The sequence below is a fragment of the Tiliqua scincoides genome, chromosome 4, assembly GCF_035046505.1.
Source record: "Tiliqua scincoides isolate rTilSci1 chromosome 4, rTilSci1.hap2, whole genome shotgun sequence".
Lineage (NCBI taxonomy): Eukaryota > Metazoa > Chordata > Lepidosauria > Squamata > Scincidae > Tiliqua > Tiliqua scincoides.
The window spans coordinates 209,559,531-209,581,148 of record NC_089824.1 but is presented as its reverse complement, the minus strand read 5'-3'; the positions used below and the strand labels follow the sequence as shown (position 1 = coordinate 209,581,148).

Below are 21,618 nucleotides of genomic sequence, written 5' to 3'. Positions count from 1 at the left end.
CACACCATTAGCTTGGCATACACCTACAGGTACTGTATAGCCAAAAATTATGCTTGCTCATGGAAACATGAAACAAAAAGAGAAAAAGGACAGGATACCGTGTATCACTTGATAGTTTTACATCTAGCTTTAGATTTTAGTTGCGCAATTTTCCTCTTCTTTCAGTCTCTCACTTTGACTGATGCAATGGGAAGCTGTTACAAAAGAACGGAGAACACACACATGCACACACACGCACAGAAACCTGAATGTTTCCTCTGCCACAGTATCAAAGTCAGTTCCTAGGCAAATGCTCCTTTGTGCTGTTAATGAATGAAGATCCTGGCTCTGTGCTGCTCTCGGTCTACGTTTTGGGGTAAGTTTGCTGGCTTACTTGATCTTGGTTTACTTAGACTACTCTTGATAAGCTTTGTACAACAAACAAGGCAATTAGGGAGTCATCAGAAACACTTGTCATTTCCTTACTGAGCTTTGGCGACAATTTGAGATTATATCCTTTATAGTAGTCTCTGCACACTGTGCCAAAAGAAAACCATATTCTGCTGTCAGAACAAGATGTTCAAATTAAGCACACTTGCATATTCCTTTGCATAATTTATTCTGTAAAGAATTTTCTTTGACAATAGTTGACTGCGCAGGTCAAGGAGGGAAGAGAATGTAGGAAGAAAAGGCATGGAGTTTGGGGATCAGAAGGTAGTAGTGCCAGGAAGAAATGGAACAACAGGAATGGGAAACCGGAATGGTGCACAATCCCATCCCACCACCATCATGCTACCACTAGAAGCTAGCAGGCACTATTATTTCAGACCCTTCCCCCAGACACTGTCCCCTCCTTTTCAAACTCCCCTAGGGATACTAAAAATTGTATTTACCCCTCTGAAAAAAGTGCAAAGACTTTCCAGATGTGGAAGTCTACACTTGGGCTGTAAACTCACAAATGGTTTGTCAGAATGCACAAAAATCTGTTGTTACCAAGATCCTTCATGTTCTATATTCCCTAGAATGACTTTGCACCTGCTGCTAATCTTTGCTACTGTGTGTCACCTACCCTGGACCAATAACCAATATTATCAGCTATCATTTATACAGCACAAAGGCCAAAGCAGGCTTCAAGGAATTTACAATCTAAAATACAGGTTGTGATTAATGCTGCTATGAATCTAATGTAATCGGCCTTCCTTGACTTGAAAATGATCAAGGATGAAATTCTGTCATTGTCAATGACTGAAGAAAAGAACTTCAAACATTCTCTGCTTTCCTGTTAAGAAAGTGTTTCTAAGCCACATGTGACAAGAAAAGAAACCAAAGACCCAGAAGCACATGGGCTGTTTCAAGGAAAGGCTAGAAATTAGAATATGACTATGTGGGAGTTTCCCACCCATTTCCTCTTCAGGGTCACAACCACCAGTTTCTTTTTTCCACGAAATTCTACAAGTCTTTTGTTCTCCCAGATACTTAGAAGAAGTTGCAGTTAACATTTCTGGGAGTCAGAAACATTCAGGGGACTATGGCCCTCTCAATTTTCAAGGTGCTGCTGAATGATTCTCTGGCTGAAGTCTTAGGATGTTTTCAAGAACGTTCCAAATGTGGAGTCAGAAAAGCAGAAGCTGCACCCACTATGGGTGTAGACTGGGGATTTTGTGAGAATTATAATAGCCAAAGTGCAGTGAGCCACAGTAGGAACATGAGGACGACCAAGGCAGCTTCACTATAAATTTAAACGGGTTTCACATGTGTTTTACGACTGATTCACAAGTGCATATTTATAACTTAAAGCCTCTCAAGAAAACCAGTGGAAACACTTTCCATTGGCAGATATTGTATGAGATGGTACAGCAAACAGGAAAACTGCATGGGATGTTTCAGTTTTGATTTATATTGCATATAGTTAAAAGCAAAACTAACACTTGATGTTGTAGTCACTGAATGTGCAAATCAATCCTGTCAGCTTCTCTAAGGGAACAACCATAACCAATAATTAAAATTCTGACTGTTCCTTTACAATAGATATTATTAGCTTTAAAAAAACTGAATTAGATTTGTAATTGTGGACGTAGTGCTAGGTTATATAGGCAATCAGGCTACAGGGGAAAGTTTGGGAGGAGGAGAGGGAAATTGAAGGACCTTGAGACACATTCATTTCCAGTCTCTACAGAGTTGATCAGCTAGAGCAGGGGTGTCCAAACATTTTGGCAGGAGGGCCACATCATCTCTCTCACAGTGTCGGGGGCCGGGGAAAAAAAGAATTAATTTACATTTAAAATTTGAATAAATTTACATAAATGAATGTGTTAGACATGGAACTTATATAAATGAATGAATGTCTTGCAATAGCTCAAGGCCTATAAAAGGCCTTGCACAAAGCAAGGCCAGCCTTTCCTTTGCTGCCGCCGCTGCTGCAACATCACAGATGTGCGATAACAAGTAGTAGAGGGAGCCTTCATCCCACAGCTCATGCGGGAGGTCAAACAGTCGCCCTCACACTAAGAGCAGTTGAGTCCAGCAAGTCTCCAGAGGGCCAGCGACTCATTGGAGACTGGGGACTCCCTGAGGGCTGTACTGGGAGTCCCCAAGGGCCGCAAGTGGCCCCCAGGCCAGGGTTTGAGCATCCCTGAGCTAGAGTGATGCTCAATTTTATTTTCGAACAAATTCTAACCTCCATCCCAGGCCTGAACGACCTGCTTGGATTTGACACAGGTTGAGGAAAATATCCTCTTAGCCCAGGTGACCTCCAGCCTGCCCTTAACTTGCACTGGATACTGTTCCAATGCAGATTAGAATTGGGTTGCCCAATAGTTATGTTACAGTGCAGGAAAGGGGCGTCTGAGCAACAACCAGTGATTGCAGGCTTCAGGAGATCTGCATGGGCTCTGCACAAAAGCTGTCTCTGATACAGATCAGGAACATTAGATGAATGCCCAAGATCCCCCTGTAGTCATGGTCTGAGTAGGCATTTTTAAAAATATATTTTTTCAAACACGTCTAAAGATCTTAAAATGGGGTGGGCGGTGAGTGGGATAAAAGAACTTAACCTCTCAAAAAAGAAGCATTAAAATTTGTATTTTTTTTTAAACTGATAAGCCTAATAGGTTATTAGCCCAGCTACTGAGAATTAACTATTTTAATAGCTGGTGAAAACCATTAACATGTCAACTCAAACGAGGATGTTGGTTTTCAGTAAACAAGATATCGGGTAAACAAGATAAAGGGTTTTCAGTAAACAAGATATCGGCAACCATAATGCTGCTTGTAAAAGATTCCGTTATGTTGCTCATACCTCCCTTTCCTGCAGGGAGGAGAAGTTCAGAATAACCTTCACAGGCTAAGTTTTCTCTGAAGAAAACAAAACTAGAGAGTTTGGGTATTTGGGGAATGCCTTGTTCATTTACAAACACATAGCTGAATGCACATTCTGTGGGTGCAGAGATAGATATAACGGCAGTATTAGATTCACAGAATATGAGCCTAATTCTATTTGCAATCCTCTGTCCCCACCTCTCAGTTCAAATATAAAAGCACATGGGGGTGCTTTTGAAACTGTTTTTACATATAAGAATTTAAAAACATACAGCACCAAAACCAAACAAGATACATGCTTAGTCAATTGCATAACAGCAGAAAATCAAAAGGAACAAAATTTAAACACTAACCATGCACACCTCTCCCTGAGTTCAAATGATGGCAAGTCACTAGGACACAAAAAGCACATACATCTGTTTACATAACAAAGGCAAACAATTTATTACAAAATGTTTCAGGTTTGGCCAGACCTTTGAAATGATCAACTTTACCTTTTCTCCAAGGACTATTTGTCACACTGGTATATTTTGGAGTTCAGCAAAAGAGACATAGCAAGAATCACATTAATGCAGAACAATTTCTAATCTTGCAGCAATTAATAGAAAAATAACTAAAACACTGCATAAAACATCATGGCTCTTCTTAAGAAGTCATTTTAAAAACTAGTGCACAAATCTTGACACCCACAATTTTGAGGTGTAAGCATGTTCTCTGCAAACACAGTAATCTAAAAACTAGAGATTTTACTATAGAGCACCACATGCAGTAGTAGGTACCTCTTTCAAAACATCTTTTCCATCACAACTAAGCATTTCATTTAGTAATGAAATTCAACTTCAGGGGACATCAGAACCACAGATGAACTAATTTTAAAGCATTTTAGTAATGAAAACAAAGACAAACTGGAATAGTCTTTTACAACATACATATGCAGTGCCCAAACTGCACTGTGGGGAGCCACAACAAGTTCAAATGGCTGTCATGGTGCTGCAAGGTAGTTTAAAGGTGCCAAAGAATATTTAAAGAGAAACACAGTGAGGGGTATCATGAAAAAAGTTACAACTGAAAAGTTTGAAAATCACTGCCATATACTATTCTAGGCATTACATGAAGCAGTTGAGAGTAAATCCATTTCCAAGATGGCTTTGAACTATTTGTTTGATCCAAAAGAAACTGAGAATAAAATAGCATGAAGTCTAGATGCTACACATAAGAACATAAGAAGAGTCCCGCTGGCTCAGGCCAAAGGCCCATCCAGCAGCTTCCTGGATCTCACAGTGGGCCACCAAATGCTTCAGGGAGCACACAGGACAACAAGACACAACCTGCATCCTGGTGCCCTCCCCTCCATCTGGCATTTTGAGGTAGCCTACCTTTAAAACTAGGAGCTTGCACATATCTATCATGACTTGTAACCCGTGATGGACTTTTTCTCCAGAAATTTGTCCAACCCTTCTTAAAGGCATCTAGGCAAGATGCCATCACTACTTCCTATGGCAAAGTGTTCCACAGATTAATTACACGCTAGGTAAAGAAATATTTTCTTTTTCTGTCCTAACTCTCACAACACTCAATTTTAGTGGATGTCCCCTGGTTCTGGTATTGTGTGACAGGGAAAGGAGCATCTCTTTATCCACTCTATCCAACCCCTGCATAATTTTGTATGTCTCAATCATGTCCCTCCTCAAGCGTCTCAAGAACCCCAAACACTGTATTATTTCCTTGTAAGGGAGGTGCCCCAGCCCGGCAAATTTTGGTTGCTCTGTTCTGCACCTTTTCCATTTCCACTATATCCTTTTTGAGATATGGTGACCAGAATTGGACACAACAGGTGTGGTCTTACCATCCATTTGTACAACGGGATTAAACAGAGGTCAAAGAGATGCTATTAGAATCTCAAACAGTGTTAAGTGATAAAAGGAATGGGTGCTCTGTGAACTACATATTAATTTTTTTCCTTAGGTTTCTTTTTTCAACACTCTCAGATTGGGCAAACCAGTTGCAGTTCTTTGTCTCCCCTGCAAACGGGTGCAACTCATCAACTTTGGAGAAATGCCCATCAAGGACCAGGGCATTACAAAGCATAATGTGAGGGCTAACTTTCCCCTTTGCAGAACAGAACTGTTATACTGGAGACCGGTTAAGACAACATCCGTATTCCTACAAATGATGAAAAGTATACTGGGTACTCTGGTTACAGAACAAAAATTGAAAAGCTATTCAAACTTGAATGAGTAATACAATGCCTGGAACCTGGTGGACTTCTAAAAAAGCTGTCTTGGTCACAGAGGACTAGTTTATGAGGGATGTCAATAAACAGTGATTAAGCACAAGAATATACAAGTGCCCTTCCCATCTATTGTTAAGGCTTATCTAAAACTTCAAGGTGGGATGGGGACAAAGGCGGGGAGGAGAGAGAGGAAGGAAGGAAAAAAATCTATCTAACAGATCATTAATGGAAACATTCAATCAAGAAAGATTCTCCCCCAAGAAAGAAATGGAACTTGGCTATTAGCTTGTCCTATCAATGTAAAGGCCTGAAACATGCTATACTTTTTCACGGCACCTTAGAGCCATGATATACAATACCATACAAAAGTACAGTCATGAGCCACTTAACAACAGTGATGGGACTGCGATCCCTGTCAAGCGGTGCTTGACACAATGTGAACCCTCCGCAGGAAGGGGATGCTCTACTCCCCTTCCCTCCAGGAGGGTTTTCTGAGTCTCCCAGATGCAGTACATGTCTGTGCGCTGCCTCTGCAGTTTCTCTCAGTCTGAGCCTTGCAGAGGCAGCGCTTGGACATGCGCTGCCTCTGGGAGGTTCAGACAACCTTCCGGAGGAAATGGGAGCAGAGCTCCCCTTGCTTTCAGAGGGTGGGGGTATGTCCCCCCCCCAAATGACCACGTGACCATTAGCCGGAACATCACTAAGGAGTGCACACTTGTATATTCCCTCCTGACTTTAATACAACCCAGTCTTATGTCTCCACAACTGCTGCTCCTTCACATAGTGCATAATTCATCAATGGAATTTGCTTCGACAAGATGTGGTGATCATCACTTCCTCACGTGGCTTTAAAAGAGGATTAGACAAATCCATGAAAATTAGGCCAATCAATGGTAACTAGATGATTATGAGCCATCTCCACATTCAGAGGCATACCTATGAATACAGGTTCATTCATACCTATGAATACAGGTTCATAGGTTCCCCTATGTTGCAGGCGACCAACAATGGAAAAGAACTGTTGCCTTCATGCTCTATTTGTGAGCTTTCCAGAAGCATCTAATTAGTCAGTGTGAGGAAATATAAAAGAAACTGATCTTTTCTCTTGGTGATGGAGTCGCAGATAGTTGGCACAATCAGTCAAGATTAAGAGGGAGAAACAAAACTAGCATTCTCTTGCTTGTTCCAAGGAATAAAAATAAGCTTAGAGACAGCCTTAGGGCCATCTTAAACAAGAATATTTGTTAACTGCAACATCAAATGAATCAGCCACCACTAATTCACTGGAATTAGAACATTCATATCACTCAACAACCAGTCAGACACTCTTTTTCAGTGGAACTGTGATGAGACAGCAAGTGATAGAGGGCAAATAGGGCAATCAATTCTAAGGGTGTAGCAGGAAAAGAGACAAAAGGAGCTGACTGCTTTCTGGATACATCTGCTTCTGTTATACAAGAAGGTATCTTGGGAATGCATCACAAATGGTGAGAAACAGTTACTTCCATCTAAAATATTAGTGATCTTATAGGAGTAGCTCTTTTAAAAAAATAAATGTGTAAAGAACTGCATGTACAGTGACACATCTCTAAAATATCCTCTTAGGTGTACTAGAATCCTGCAGTCAAGCAGCCTTCTTCAAAAAGATCAGTAATCATACTGCTCAATACTGGGGGACAAAATGACTAAATCAAGGCATGGCTCCTCCTTAGGGAGTTGAAAAGAAGAAAACTATTAAGATGAGGAGGAAGGCACAAAAGTCAGCTCTGATTTATGATTTCTTCATGCTTCTCTGGCAGTTCAAAGAAATCTTTACTCTGCCTGTCACCACTTGGAAAATTTCAGTAACTGGAGAGTTAAAAAAAAGGAGAAGATTTTTTTACATTGCTCACTGTACTCTGTTAGCAGCCTAGAGGTTAAAGCCATACTAAGACTATTTATAATCAACAGCAATGCAGTATCTACAGATCTCATTTACAAAGACTGGTTTCATTGCCTTAAAAGGCTGTCAGAACGACAGGGGGGAAAAAATCCAGGAAAAAGCAGGCTATTTTTAATTATATTATTTGGAACATTACTGAAGTTGAATTCCAGAACAACGGAATGAAGAGGTTAAGAAAAACCTGAACTAACCCTAAATTAAAAACATTTCATGTTAAATATTAACTCCTTCCACGTGATGGATGGTCTCAGGGAAAGAACTGAAAGCCCAAACTTGCCTCAAGGGCAATGAATCCTAAGAATTTTCTCCTTTTATTTCTTTCAGATTTGGCTCCAAACGTCTGTCTTTTTCCAGGACTGGGTGAGTTTTGTTTCTGAACTTTCAATACAGCATGCATTTCTTTAAAAGCTCTAACCTGCTGTAAGATTACTTGTAACTTAAAAAAAAACAAATGGCTCAGATCTCACTACTACGTACCACTCATTTCTAGAACAAGTTTATTCAGTAACATGTTTTTGGCTGAAAATTCTCTCTTGGGTATGTTCTTTTAAAATGTTCATAGGAGATAAGGGAATGTGGTTCATTTTAAAGACAAAATCTCAGTGATTGCCAGTCGATATCCCCATTAAAACTGCTCATGTCTGTGCTTATCCACTTAGAATTTTCGGAACACAGTTTTCAATCATTTGCTCCTGCATTTGATTAAATGTGTCTGCCAAAGTCCAAAAGGGCAGCTAAAACTTTAATCTACTCCAGAAACAGTTTCAAGATTTCATAGGGTACTCAGCAAATTGTCTACTAGGTGCCCCCTTGTACCTGGGCAGGCCCTGAGATAGTCACCCTGACATGAAGGTTATGGGTGCAAAAGTGTTCAGTAATCCTTGGCGGGCCCTTTGGAGGGTTCAAAAATAACCTAACCTCCCTAACCTTCTGAAAGTCATTGGTTTTGAGCTGGTCACCCCCTTTCACTTCCTCTTATTAAGTGCTTATTCTTAATAAGTTATCTCTGGTTTTGATATTATTTTGTTTTAATTTGTGGTGTTGTTTCTAAAAATGCCTTGAGCATTCTTTTTTAATGGCACAGCAAGACATAATTTTTAAAAATAAAACTTTAAGAAGCTTTAATTGGAATAAGAAAGTACAGGATGCAGGAAGCTCTCACTGGTGTTCTCTTGGGTGCATTCTTCAGCATTTTATAGCCTGAACTCTGAGAGCTCACCAACTTTAATTATTTAACACATTTAAGTAAAATAGGGGTTCCCCCCCCCAAACTGAGCATTACTCATCAATAAATCCCTTTAAGTGGCTATAGTCAACTACTGCATTGTAAGAATCAAGGAAAAGACTTTGCTCACAAGGAGTGAAGGTTCCATGGCCCAACTCGTCTCACTCACTGGAAAATTGGGGAGATTTTGGTGGGGAGATCAGCCAAATCCGGCAATGGCTGATGTAAAGACCACTCTGCAGCAGCCTAGCTCACACTACAGTGTCATGTGTGACAACAGTCCCCTTGCTTTCTGTCTTGGAATTTTTCCCCTTGGTATCTGTCCCCTATCAAATCACTACCCCATGTTGCTCTGGATGTAGGTTTATCAGGGATACCTCTTGTCAGTGTGTATCACTTGAGTTGCATGTGTTCAGATTCAGTCTCATTCTCTGGGTTTCTAGAAATTAGATGCAAATCAATCCACATAGCCTGCCATTTCTCACGTTGGGCTCATTTTAACCTGTTGGTCCTGTTTTATACAGTACTTATACTTTTCTAGTGTCTCGTTAATCAAAAGTAGCCTGCGTTTGTTTTTAAATCCATGCAGGATAGTCTTCTCCAGACTACATTAGTACAGAGCTCAGCAGGTGGAAAAGAGCCTCTGGCAATCTGTTCTGGGTGCTGCTGTTCATGCAGTAATCCTTACTGTGATAATAGGGCTGTTAAATATACCTACTTGTGAATCTTTGGATGTAATTTTTACATTATGATGTATTGGTAGAACTGTATGGCTGGAACTTGCTGTCAACATTGACAGAGGCTGCTGTGTTATCTTGCCACAGTTTGACCTTGAATGTAGTTATCACTGGCTATCGTCATTAAGCTCCTACCTCTTTTTCTTACGTAGGGGCTTACGTAGGGGCTCCCATGGTTCAGATGAAAATACTTTTGAGTTCCTCTAAGTATTCATTTATTTATTTTGTTAAGCCAATATAGAGGCTGCTGCTTCTGCTGGGTCTGGAAACAAACAATTCAAAACACACTCACAAAAAATCAGATATAGTAATATGCTAATAACACTGCAGGGTTATTCACACTTTTGAGTTGCAGAGAATTCTTGATCAGGGAAATGGAAAGTTAGCTGAATCTCAGGCAGACCTAGAGTAATGATGGTTATAAATGCAAATGGCTTCAATCATTTCAGAGAGTCTGTCTTCCCTCAGTGGACAAGAGCTGAACAAAACAAAAATTACTTTCCTGTGATATATTTATGCAGAGGGGTTTAAAAAGCTTTACTGAACTGTAGGTTATGCTGCCCCTTCATGTGCCATTCACACTCTTCCCAGGGACAGTGCTGCATAACATCAACCATCTGTCTAACCTGGAATGATAATGTTGTTCTCTCTTTAATTACTTGTTCATGAAACACAGCAGTTCTGGCTGTTTGGTGCAGCCACTGATACACTACCGTAATCAAACCCCTCCCCACACACATCTTTAACCCTACAGGGTACACAATGTTCATTATGCCACCCTATTTTTGGCTCTGTTAGTCACTTGGCAGAAGGCTGCAATCTCCGACCAAGCATGATTCTGTTTAGCTCAGAAATCTCACAGCCACCTTTCAAAGACTTCCTCCTCCCCTTCCCCCCCACCCACATCATACAAAGACTGATGCAAGAGTTGAGAATGTGCAGATTCAGTGGACGCTTGGGGCTCATATTAAGAAGATGCTTGCTTCCATGTGTATGTTTACACAGTACGCCTATATGAGCCTCTAGACAAATGCTATTCTATTGGGACTGGTTTTCCTGATGTTTTTCTTAGGCCTGCAAAGGCAGCCCCATGGAAGAACAGTGTGACTAAGGCAGAGATAGGACCAAACAGCAAAATGGATGCACCTTCCATCTAGCACTCCACGGAACAGATCTGAACAAAATGAAGTGGGGGAAAGGCAAGCCTTCTGATTTGAAGTCCACAGCATGACAGTAAGGTTAAATGAGAACTATTCTTTATAATATGGAATATTTTAAGTACGCATTTTTTCTTTGCATGTTGTCCTTTGAAAGCCTGAAATCTGAATAAATATGCAATTTAAAGAAATATAATTGATTTAAACCAATTATGGAGATTATGAAAAGAAAAACCTCTTTAAAAATATAGATAGCTACAGATTTTGCTGTCCGAAGGCAGAGATAGCAGTTCACAAGATATCAGTGAGAAATTCAGTTATCTTAGATGATGAAAAATGGCAACACCACAATATTCTTGTTTTCAAGTATCAGCATTATTTCAGCTGCAAGATAAAATCAATGCCGGTTAACTGTCCATGGGGAAGTTATGAAGCATTTCAAAAGGCTGTTCCTTCTTCTAAATCTCTTTTTTTAGTGTTGCACGTACCCAGCATCTGAGAGTTCAAGGATGGAGACTTTGCCTCTAAGCTCGAGGAGAACACAATGCAGCAGTGAGGGGCTTGGCATGTAACAACAAAGCCAAGTTTGTATAAGAACATGTCCAGAAAGGTAAAAGTATGCAACTTTGCTAATGGGGGAATAGAAATGTTACCGTTGACTAGCGTAGGAACATATAGCAGTGCTGAAAGGGTCGTGCTTTCTACTTAGCAGTTTCCAGTGTGGCAAACTACATCTTCTTTCATTTTAAATATTGTGCTCAAAAGCACTCTCTTGATGCTAATTAAGCCAATATAAGTAACAGGCAAGCATAAGATAGTTCTGGTTGTCTTTATAACAGTGGTCTTTTCAGTTGTCCCCCCCCCCCCAAAAAAAACCCAACTTGCAAGAGCATGTTGTGTCATTTGCATTAGCAGAGCATACAGATTTTTCTCTACTCACTTGGATGAAAATGAGTTAGGTAAAGTAACAGTAAGCCAAATCTATGACATGCACCTATTCTCTAAAAAGAGACAAAGAACTGTGCAATTAATTTCATATCACCAATAGGGTATTGTAGCTGTGTCAACAGCAACCTTGCCCTCTGTCTGCAATTAAGTGCAGTTTCAAAAGCAGTTTGTGATACAGCAAAGAGGAACTCATTTCAAAAACCTTTTGAGTACAATTATGTAGCTCTGTGGGACTGGCCTGGGGGGCAGGGGAGAAAATAAAGAAAAGTACAAATTGCACTGGTAACACAATTTGTCTGAAATTAAAACAGCTAATCTTTACTAATTTCAATGTGCTGAACACGAAAATGACAATGAAATCTGTCAATTGGTTCTAGTTTAGGAGAAACTAAAGGTATTGCCTACGTAGATGGTAGGAAAGAAGTGGACATTTACCAGCACATGTCTATGGAACTGTCTATTGTGGATCTCTCACAAACTGTAGCCAACTTTGCATTCTCATTGTCATATTCAACATCTCAAATTCTATAAAAAGTGACTAATTCAATCTTGGGGACATGACCTATGTAAAAATCTGTTGTCCAGTGTTATAAGACAAAATAAACTAAGCTGCATCAGCATTGTGAATTTGACACTAGACAGTATGAAGAAAACTACATGTGACGTGGCCATCATTCACACAATTGCTCTAGCTATTTTTATTCCCTCCCAGCTCTGGCCTCACAAGTGAGTAAGAAGGGACAAAGTGGTTGGAGCAACAAACTGAGGAAGGAGAACGTGGAAGGCACTCCTCTCCCATACACTCATTTAACAATTAAAGACACATCACACTGCCTTATGCATAAATGGAAGGGACACATGAAAAGACACACATCACCACCACATCCCATGGGATGCCTAAATAGGAAAAAAAAGTTTTAGCTAGCAGAAAAAAGCTATAGCCAAACCACACAACAATTCTTAATGCACAGTTGAGCATGTCTTTCAGAACACCTGTGCTTATGAAACTTCACGTTACACTCAGTGCCAAAAGATACACCCAACCACCCCAATACATCAGACGAATCACTATCACTTCATAAGAATGAACTGGCTCAAATTAGAATTCCTCTTTCCTCCCCTTCTCAGGTAGAATGAATGCTGCACCAAACTATGATCAGAAAAAACCTGGAATCCAAAAGATGACCCAACTTGAGACTGTGAAATCTGGCTTTTTGGTATGCATCGTGGGCAGCGTTTTCATCTTTGCTTTTATCTATGTATGGAATACAATCCCCAAAGAAGACAATGAGCACAAAGCTGTTCCAGAATTAGCAGAGTGTGGCTTTTACCCCGACGAGCTTTGCTCAGCTCTGTTTGAAGGCAAAGAGGCTGCTCCTCGAATTGGTCACTTATGCCAACAGGCCCTTGGTGGACAAGAAATTTCTGCCTGTATACGAACACCTTGTAACTGCTCAATGGTTCAGAAGAGACTCCATTTCATTACAAGTCCACTGTCGGAAGAAGAAGGGAACTTCTCCTTGGCGTACATCATCACCATTCACAAGGAGCTTGACATGTTTATAAAATTACTCAGAGCCATTTATGCACCTCAGAATGTTTACTGCATACACATTGACAACAAATCATCAAAGGATTACAAGGCGGCTGTGAAAACCCTGGTTAACTGCTTTGAAAACATATTCATTGCTTCCAAGAGAGAGAACGTTATCTACGCAGGATTTTCCAGATTACAAGCAGATATCAACTGCATGAAGGACTTGATTCATTCAAAAAACCAATGGAACTATGTCATTAATCTATGTGGCCAGGATTATCCAATCAAAACTAACAAGGAAATTATACAGTATATCAAAAGCAAATGGAATGGTAAAAACATGACTCCAGGAATCGTTCAGCCGCCTCATATAAAACACCGAACACATGTGAGTTACAAAGAATATATACATTCGGGAAAAGCCTATGTGTATCCAACAAAGAATGTGAAAAGCCAGCCTCCTCATAATTTGACTATATATTTTGGGGGTGCCTACTACATACTCACAAGAAAATTTGTAGAGTTTACATTGACTGATAAACGTGCAAAGGATTTGCTCGAATGGTCAAGGGACACCTATAGTCCAGATGAACACTTCTGGATCACCTTGAACCGGCTGCCAGGTAAGCAAGAGTTAGTCATACTACACATTCTTCCACCAGGTATTGAATGTTCACGTTGAGGAAGTCTACGGGGAGCCATTAACTTCAATTTGCGGACTTCTCATCATTCATTTTAGCCTTCCAGTATTCACAACATACCAAAAACCTAATTTTCAACTTTGGTAAGTAGACAGATCTTAAAACATGAACTATCTATCTAACAAACAGGAGGTAACTCTCTATTTCAGACAACTCTTTAGAACAGGGGTGTCCAAACTTTTTGGCACGAGGGCTGCATCACATATCTGACACAGTGTCAAGGGCCGGAAAATAAGTATGTAATAAATACAAAGGAGGACCAATGCCCTGAGGGTTTGATTGAATACAATAAGTGGGTCAATATGAGATGGGGGAATGAAGTCAAAAGGTTTCTCCCATCCAAGGTTACCCAGCTGTATATCCAGGTTGTTTGCTCCGAATCTCAATGACATCAATGGAGAAGCCAGCACACTGGTTCCCAGGGTGGCCAATACCTCCTGGGCTTTCTTTGCTCCATCCTTTAGGAAATTCCTGAGATGCTGCTCCTTGCAGTTAGTAGTGAGTTATAAAGGCCCTTATGCCACAGTCTTGCACTGAAGTAGTATTCCCATTTCAGGCACAGTTGTGTTAGATTAGACTGGCAGCTCTCTCACAGCAAACTGCTTGCACACAGATGTTTTAAAGAACATCTGTTCTTTAAAAAGAACAAGCACACACTTGGCAGAACGCCCATACTCTCTCTTCTAATAGGACCCACATCGTCTTCTTTCTAGGATGACTCATGTATCTCTCCAGAGATAAAGAGAAATAACAGGTAATAACATCACAGGTATTTATTTGCATTACTGAGTCTAAGATGTGATAGGGCAGCCATGTATATTTTGTCCAAGTTTGCCCAGCCCACATGCAAATTAGGGATAAAGTAGGAGTGAATGACCTACTCTTTTTGGGAGGGGGCAATGCTACTCTTAACAGAAATGCGAAGTAAAACTACCCACCCCTGCCTTATCTCACTGTGTAATTCCCCCTCCCCCAAGAGCTCACTTCTGGTTTTACACTGGGCCATGGAAAGCCACTTAAAGCAATGGGGAAAAATGCTCAAAGTGGTGGGAGAAGGTTCGCCTCCCCTACTCTCTGTACTTGCAAATACTAATCCCACCTTATTATTAAGAATTATTAATAAGAGCATATATATATATATATATATACATACACACACACACACACACCATTTGTCAATAAGGAAGTTCACAAAGCAGTTTACCTGACAAAATAAATAGTTTCTTGTCCCATTAGGGTTCAATCTTGAAACAGAAGGAACATCAGCAAAGAGCCACTAGAAAAGATGCTATGCTGGCGTGAACAGGGACAGCCCTCCCCCCCCCCCCCCCCGGTTAAATATAAGAGCAGCACCACTTTAAAGCTGGTCTCCGTCCTGAGGTTAACCTGAGGGTTAAAGAAAATTTGTAGGATTTTATCTAGTTAATAACTGGTTTAAATTAACTTAAAAAACAAATACATACGAAATTGATATATATGAATTAGAATGAATTAGAAAAAATAGCTGGAAATGTTAGCGTGTGGATGAATTGTTTTATAGGTGGTTATTATGATAAAGGAAAAAAATGTAATCAGATTGGAGAATTAGATTGGAGAATGGTAAAGAACATATTACAAGAGATTGTTGGTTTTATTATAATTTGGAAATTAGATTATTATTATTTGATATTAATGAGTAATTGAATTAGTTGAGATGATAAAAAGTGAATATTTAGAAAATATATTATTGGGAATTAGGAAAAATCTATTATATTTGATATAAGAAATATATAAATGAGTAGAAGAGTTAGAAGTAGATGAAAGAATTGTTTTATACGTTGTTATATTTTGGTAATTAGATTATTTTGTTTTAATATTAATGAGTAATATTGAAGTAAGTTTATGTTTGATAGAAAGTGAAAATTTAGAAAATATAGTACAGGGCATTAGGGAAAATTTAGTATATATTATACAAATAAATGGATAAACTAATAAGAGGTAGAAGTAGATGAGTAGTAGATTAGGAGATATAGTATGATTAATGAGCAATGGTAAATGATATTTCACACTCCTAAATGTATGTTATATGTTTGTATGTCTGTGTGTGTTAATTAAAAATAAATTTAAAAAAAAGCTGGTCTCCATCCGATTAGCATGGTTACAGACCAATCCTATCAGCAACTGTTACCCAGCACGTGCCCGATCACATCTGATCTTGGATAAGTAACCTTATTGTCATTGTGCTACAGCACAACGAAATTTATGCACCTTTGAGATACTAGCATAAACATATACTACAATTCCAACAATCACACTCTATACACTCACCCACACATTCTATACAACATGCATCATAATATAAAAACAGTATAACAGACCATAATGCCTAGGAGCATGGTAACAACTATACTGCCTTATGGTAACAACTATATTGCCTTATTCAATTATGGCTGTGGGATAAAAACTGTTCAGGAATCGTGTGGTGCTGCTCTAATAGCTCTGTATTGTCTACCCGAAGGAAAGTTTAAAGAACTTATGAGCTGGATGGAAGGGGTTTCTCAGAATACTATGTGACTTCTGCAGACAGCGAGATGTATAGATTTCCTCCAAAGCAGGGTCAGGCCTGGTTAGTACTTGGATGGGAGACCACCTGGGAATACTGGGTGCTTTAGGCTTATACCATAGTCTTTCGAGACTGAAGGTTGCCAACCAACCAATCCTATCAGGGCCAACTGGCAGCAGAACACATGTTCTACTGCCAGCTACTGCTGAAAATGTGTCATAAATGGCTTTTCCTACAGTGTGTTGAATAGTATGCTGCTGGGACACCAGCAGGGAGGTTGGAGTCTTCCTGCCTGAGTAGGTAAGTCAATGGGAGAGGCAGGAGGAGATGGAGGGGGGGGTAGGACAGGGGTGAGGAGGGGTGAAACTGGGAGGGGAGGGGGTCAGAGGGTGGGGAGGCTGCAGACCCAGCAGTGATAGCACATGCAGGATCTTATCCCCTTCCTTTCAGCTTCTCCACCCCCTTTCTTTCCCCTAGAGAAATCACTAATGCAGGTCCAAGGAGATCCATGGTGGAGCAGGGTACAGCAGCGTAGGGGGATTTAAGTCTTCCAATCCGCACTCCTCCACACACACAGGATAAAGTGTGCCCGTTTTTGGGATGGTTGTACCAGTGGGGGGGGGGAGGGGGTAGGATTAAGACGTTAGCTCTATAAACTGGGCAGCCATGCACATGGCTGTCCTGTTCAGTTTTGCTAAGAATATGAAGATTTTATCTTCTCTCTCAGTGCATGTCATCCCCAAACCACCAAAAGGAGAAGCAATATTTTTCTAAAGAAAGCTAAGAACACTACATGATTAATCTATCTTGTGACTGCAAAAAAAAAGGGAGCTGCAAAAAAAAAAACACACACACAAAAAAAAAACCCCTGCAAGAACAGGAAGCTCCAGTATGGCAGAAGTAACTCTCTTAGGAATAAAAAAAAAAAGAATCACTGGTAATTCTGCTTCCATGCCGATTGTTAGATGCTCCAGGTGCCACACCAGATGCAAAATGGGAAGGAGGTATACGTGCTATCAAGTGGAGAGATCAAGAAGGAAAATCCCACAATGGATGCAGAGGTAACACAATTATTGAATACGGTGTTGTGAGAACAGTCCTAATTACCTCAATTAAAAGGTGATCTATCAAGTAAACTGAAAGATAAATTTTTTTTAAAAACGCTGAGTCCAAAGCACACCAAGCACTGATAATGCACAACCTCCATTCACTTTGATGGGGCTTGAACAAAAAGTCCAGGAACCTCCCCCCCCCCCCCACACACACACACTATGAAGCAAACAGAGGTTGCACAGCAGCCCAGCTGAGAAGGTTGAACCAGGGAGATTTATGAGTTTCAGTTGCAGTTTCTTCCCTATGCTGTTTGCTTACCAGTATGTTTATTCACATCATGCACCTCAATATTCATACAAGAAGCATTTAAAAAATAAAACATGCATGTACATATGCAGCTGTAGTTGGTAGAGAGTCCTCCAGCAATTTTAACAGTCTGGATATTAGCATCTGTATACCAGAAAAAAGGTGGGTTTTTTTTTTCTTCTCACCAACGCTCCATGAATTTTGAAACTGACTTGTACATTTATTTCTTGATGGCGAGTTAGAAATGCTGCCCCCGCCCCAATGTTTTTCCTCTGAGACTTCAGATAGACCCATAACCAAAGGTGAACCACTGGGCTGCTGAAATAATGCTAAAGAGCCAAAGAAATTATTCTCCTGGAAAGAGGTAACTGGTCATGTCTGCACATTTAAGACCCAAGTATCTATTGATGCAATACAGGTGGTGCGACCATGATGTGTATCTATTGTCAAAATGACTCAGAAAGGGAAATTACAATCAAATGACATTAGCTGAAAGAATGAGTTATTAGCGTTGAGGATCATTAGTCAGAACCTTAAGGAAATATTCTAGGAAACTTTGAATCCACTAATATAAGCAGGAGTGGCCAACCTTTTCGAGTTCATCAGGGTAACATTCATAATAATTATCAGAATGAGAATTCTGAATCATTACATATGGACTTCTTACTACGTCATAAAGAATATTACAAGAGCAAAAGGCAGGCAAGTCTACAAGGCAACAACTCCCAATTGTTTCCCAACTTTGTTTCCCTTCCCTTACGCAGACTATTTCCATAACAGCTTTGGCATGCAAGGTAGCTTACTACTTCAGAATCTTGCTTACCATCCCTTGTTCTTTATAGCCAATACACTCTATCTGAACAAGCCACTGTGCTACTTTGTTCAGGAAGAGTGTATTAGCTATACAAAACAAGGGCAAGCAGAGTTAAAAGGGACACTCTCCAACTCAACTCAAATTAAAAAGTGGGTCTTGGCAAACAACCATTTACTGCAATTGCCATTGACAGAAGCACCCACTCATTCTTCAATATCATGCACCCCTGAGTTGAGCTGTAGAGTGGCTCTTATAGGGCTGGACAAATGCAAACTGTACCCAACAGTTTCATTCTCTGGCTTTGGTTGAGTCATTTATGTTTCTTCAATTACCTCTGTTTCTTATATGTAAAGTGGAAGAGTTAACGACAGGCAAGAGATGGGTGTCTGTTTAATGACAGACAAGAGATGGGTGTCTGTACATAAGAATAGTTTGCTACGAACTGGCAAGTAATTTAGGGTCCAAACCTATACAGTGCGTGCCAGCTTACTGCTGGCGCATACTGTCACAAATGTGCCGTAAGGTACGTCTGTGGCCCCCAGTGCTGATCCAGTGCCAGTGCCAGCTCAGTGCTGGCCGGCACCGGGCTAGCACTGGTGGACCGCCACTGCTTCGCCACCTGGCAGTTGTGTGAACCTAAGGGATCTGCAAGGGACTGGGTAGAGGATTCCATGGGCATGGCTTATTTTATTTATCCCAAAAATTTGTATCCTGCCCTTTTTATGGATCCAGGGCAGCTTACAACATGCAGGAATTAAATCATCATCATCACTCATTTAAGCTACTGTATTTCCCCACTTCCAACATTTAATGCCCACTGTACATCTCACTTTCTGAATGGTATACTCTTTTTCTCTCTTAATTTCTCTTAATTTTTTTTCTTTCAGGTCACTATATCAGAGATATTTGTGTGTATGGACTTGGAGACTTAAAGTGGATCATTGAATCTCCTAATTTGTTTGCTAACAAATTTGAGCCAACAACCTACCCACTTGTTATGGAGTGTCTAGAGAGGCGACATAGGCTGAAACTCCTGCAGCAGGCTGAAGTTCCATTGGAAGAACACTGGTATTTGCAAGAACATGTTCATTTTAATATGAAGCTGAACATCTAAGCCAACCATGAGAGAACAATGCAGAGAGAGGGACAAGAAAAGGATTTTAAAAAAAGGATTTAAGCCGAGCTGAGTTATTCCACCTACTCTTTGGTGTGAGTGAAGAAGAATCTTGGCTGCCCTTCATGTGAGAGATGAAGGAGCTGCTTGTCAGCCTGCGTGGGAGGCAACTGGAGGCCAGAAGTGATACCAGGTCAGAAAGATCCATCTGAAATGTTGTGTGCTTCTTGCAAGACAGAACCTTTCTATGATTGTAAAAATCCCCTCGGGGATTTAGAAACAGCCTGCCTATGTAAACAGCCTTGAATAAAATCAGAGGACTAATCCAATGACCAGAAAGGCGGCATATAAATACCCAGTTGTTGTTATTATTATTAAAAACACCTACACAAAACCAAAAACAACCTTCCATTCCAAAGTGTGCTATACATTTTGGGTACTATACAGATTCAATGTTTACCATACTAATAATAGTATGAAAGGTAAAATAAAAGATTAACAGATCAACGTGTACTGAATCCATATCTTTACCAATATAGACTTCTCCCTGATACCTCCCCCAAAGCCAGGGCTGCAGTGTTTATTAACTAGAATGGTTAATCGATTAAATAACCAAATGAGCAACACAATTAAGAGGGAAAGATCAACTGAAATAAAAACATTTTCATCTGGCACTAGCCATGAGACTAAGTGAAGACTCTGCAGAAAAGATCTGAGCTGAAATATAGTGTTCCACATGCCTAGATTCAGGTGGAAGGGGAAATTACAGTTTGCTGGGAGGACAACTACAGTAAATGACCAAATGGACTGAACAAAGATGTTGCATGGTTAATACTTCAGGTTTCAGATGAATATCAATACAATATCTATTTCAAACAGAAAGTTTGCAAGAAGACTTACAGCGAGAACGCAATCTTATAACAAACACTTTAGATATAAACCACTATATTCACTGTCACCTATGTTATCTAAATGGAAAATCTGAAGTTATAACCGCAAAGACTACAAGTTTCCTGTTATCAAAAGAGGATGTATCTACACTGAGTATATGGATCTTTTTGTGTGTGTGAGCGAATATGAAAAATACTGTGCCTGAGGGCAAGAGATCTGATCTAGAGGATAGAACTGCCTTTAGCCCAAAGATAACATTTGAAGGTCACCAGTTCAAGATCACCAGAAGCTTCCATGAGCAGCAAGAACTAGAGAAGTAGCTGGCAAGCTGAGCTAAGTTTTTTCACCTGCTCTTCAGTGTGTGCGAAGAAGTGTCTTGGCCACCCTTCAAGTGAGAGATGAAGGAGCTGCTTGTCAGCCAGCGTGGGAGGCAACGGGGGGGGGGGGGGGTAGGCCAGAAGTGATACCAGACCGTTTGAAAGATCCATCTGGAATGTTTGTTTCTTGAAAGATAGAACCTCTACATCACTGTAAAAAGCTCCTTGGGGGTTTAGAGAAAGCCTGCCTTTGTGAACCGCCTTGAATAAAGTCAAAGGAGTAATCCAATGACCAGAAAGGTGGTATATAAATACTGATGATGATGATTATTTAGGTTTTCAGAACTACGTTAGGTTTTTCCCCCAAGTTATACAGTATTCGGGAATTTTAAAGCAAGGATGGCCAAATCTTGTCTACAAAATCTGGTCCACAAGATTGTTGGTATCACACATAAAATTTGGTCCACATGTTTACTTGAAAGGGAAAAGATGATAAAAGTATTCTGAGAACCCAATGAGGCCTCATTTTTAAGAAAACAAAGACAATACAATGATGCCCCGGTCTCATCAAGTTTGCCATAACCATTAAGTAACAATGCTAGGTAGTACCTGATCAATTATGAAGTTGTGAGAGAATTCCCTTCTAGAACCCAGCACACTGTCTGCTGACTCCTGACTCCCCACCCCAAAGTTGGTTGTCCTTGTTTTGGACCATTTGGGATAATCTCATTTAATGGTTTTGCCATAGCTACCAAAACCACTTCTACTGCCATGCAACAGCAGAAGAGTCTAAGGAAAGTTCTC

At 40.2% G+C, this 21,618-nt stretch overlaps 2 protein-coding genes across 6 annotated transcripts in view; one reads left to right on the top strand and one right to left on the bottom strand.

Annotated features, from left to right (window-relative positions):
- Window positions 1-21,618, bottom strand: part of RTF2 (replication termination factor 2) — a 58,168-nt gene that overhangs the window by 13,287 nt on the left and 23,263 nt on the right. The gene's annotated exons all lie outside the window — the stretch shown is intronic.
- Window positions 6,966-21,169, top strand: LOC136647498 (beta-1,3-galactosyl-O-glycosyl-glycoprotein beta-1,6-N-acetylglucosaminyltransferase 7-like). Of its 4 annotated transcripts, none has more exons than XM_066623072.1 (7): window positions 6,966-7,017; window positions 7,797-7,832; window positions 10,507-10,667; window positions 11,068-11,201; window positions 12,668-13,699; window positions 17,285-17,380; window positions 19,380-21,169. In XM_066623072.1, the coding sequence occupies exons 5-7, from the start codon at window positions 12,673-12,675 to the stop codon at window positions 19,604-19,606; spliced, it is 1,350 nt and encodes a 449-aa protein (XP_066479169.1). In that variant the 5' UTR covers window positions 6,966-7,017; window positions 7,797-7,832; window positions 10,507-10,667; window positions 11,068-11,201; window positions 12,668-12,672; the 3' UTR covers window positions 19,607-21,169. The 4 variants fall into 4 exon arrangements, with proteins under 4 accessions (XP_066479169.1, XP_066479168.1, XP_066479166.1 ...); XM_066623071.1 differs by lacking the exon at window positions 6,966-7,017 and adding an exon at window positions 7,335-7,641; XM_066623069.1 differs by lacking the exon at window positions 6,966-7,017 and having other exon boundaries at window positions 7,335-7,832.

Excerpts from the sequence above, each read along its gene's own strand:
- LOC136647498 (XM_066623072.1), top strand. The coding sequence starts at position 12,673 with ATGAATGCTGCACCAAACTATGATCAGAAAAAACCTGGAATCCAAAAG. Across the intron at positions 13,700-17,284 it reads CACCTTGAACCGGCTGCCAG|ATGCTCCAGGTGCCACACCA; the intron begins GTAAGCAAGAGT and ends GCCGATTGTTAG. Across the intron at positions 17,381-19,379 it reads ATCCCACAATGGATGCAGAG|GTCACTATATCAGAGATATT; the intron begins GTAACACAATTA and ends TTTTTCTTTCAG.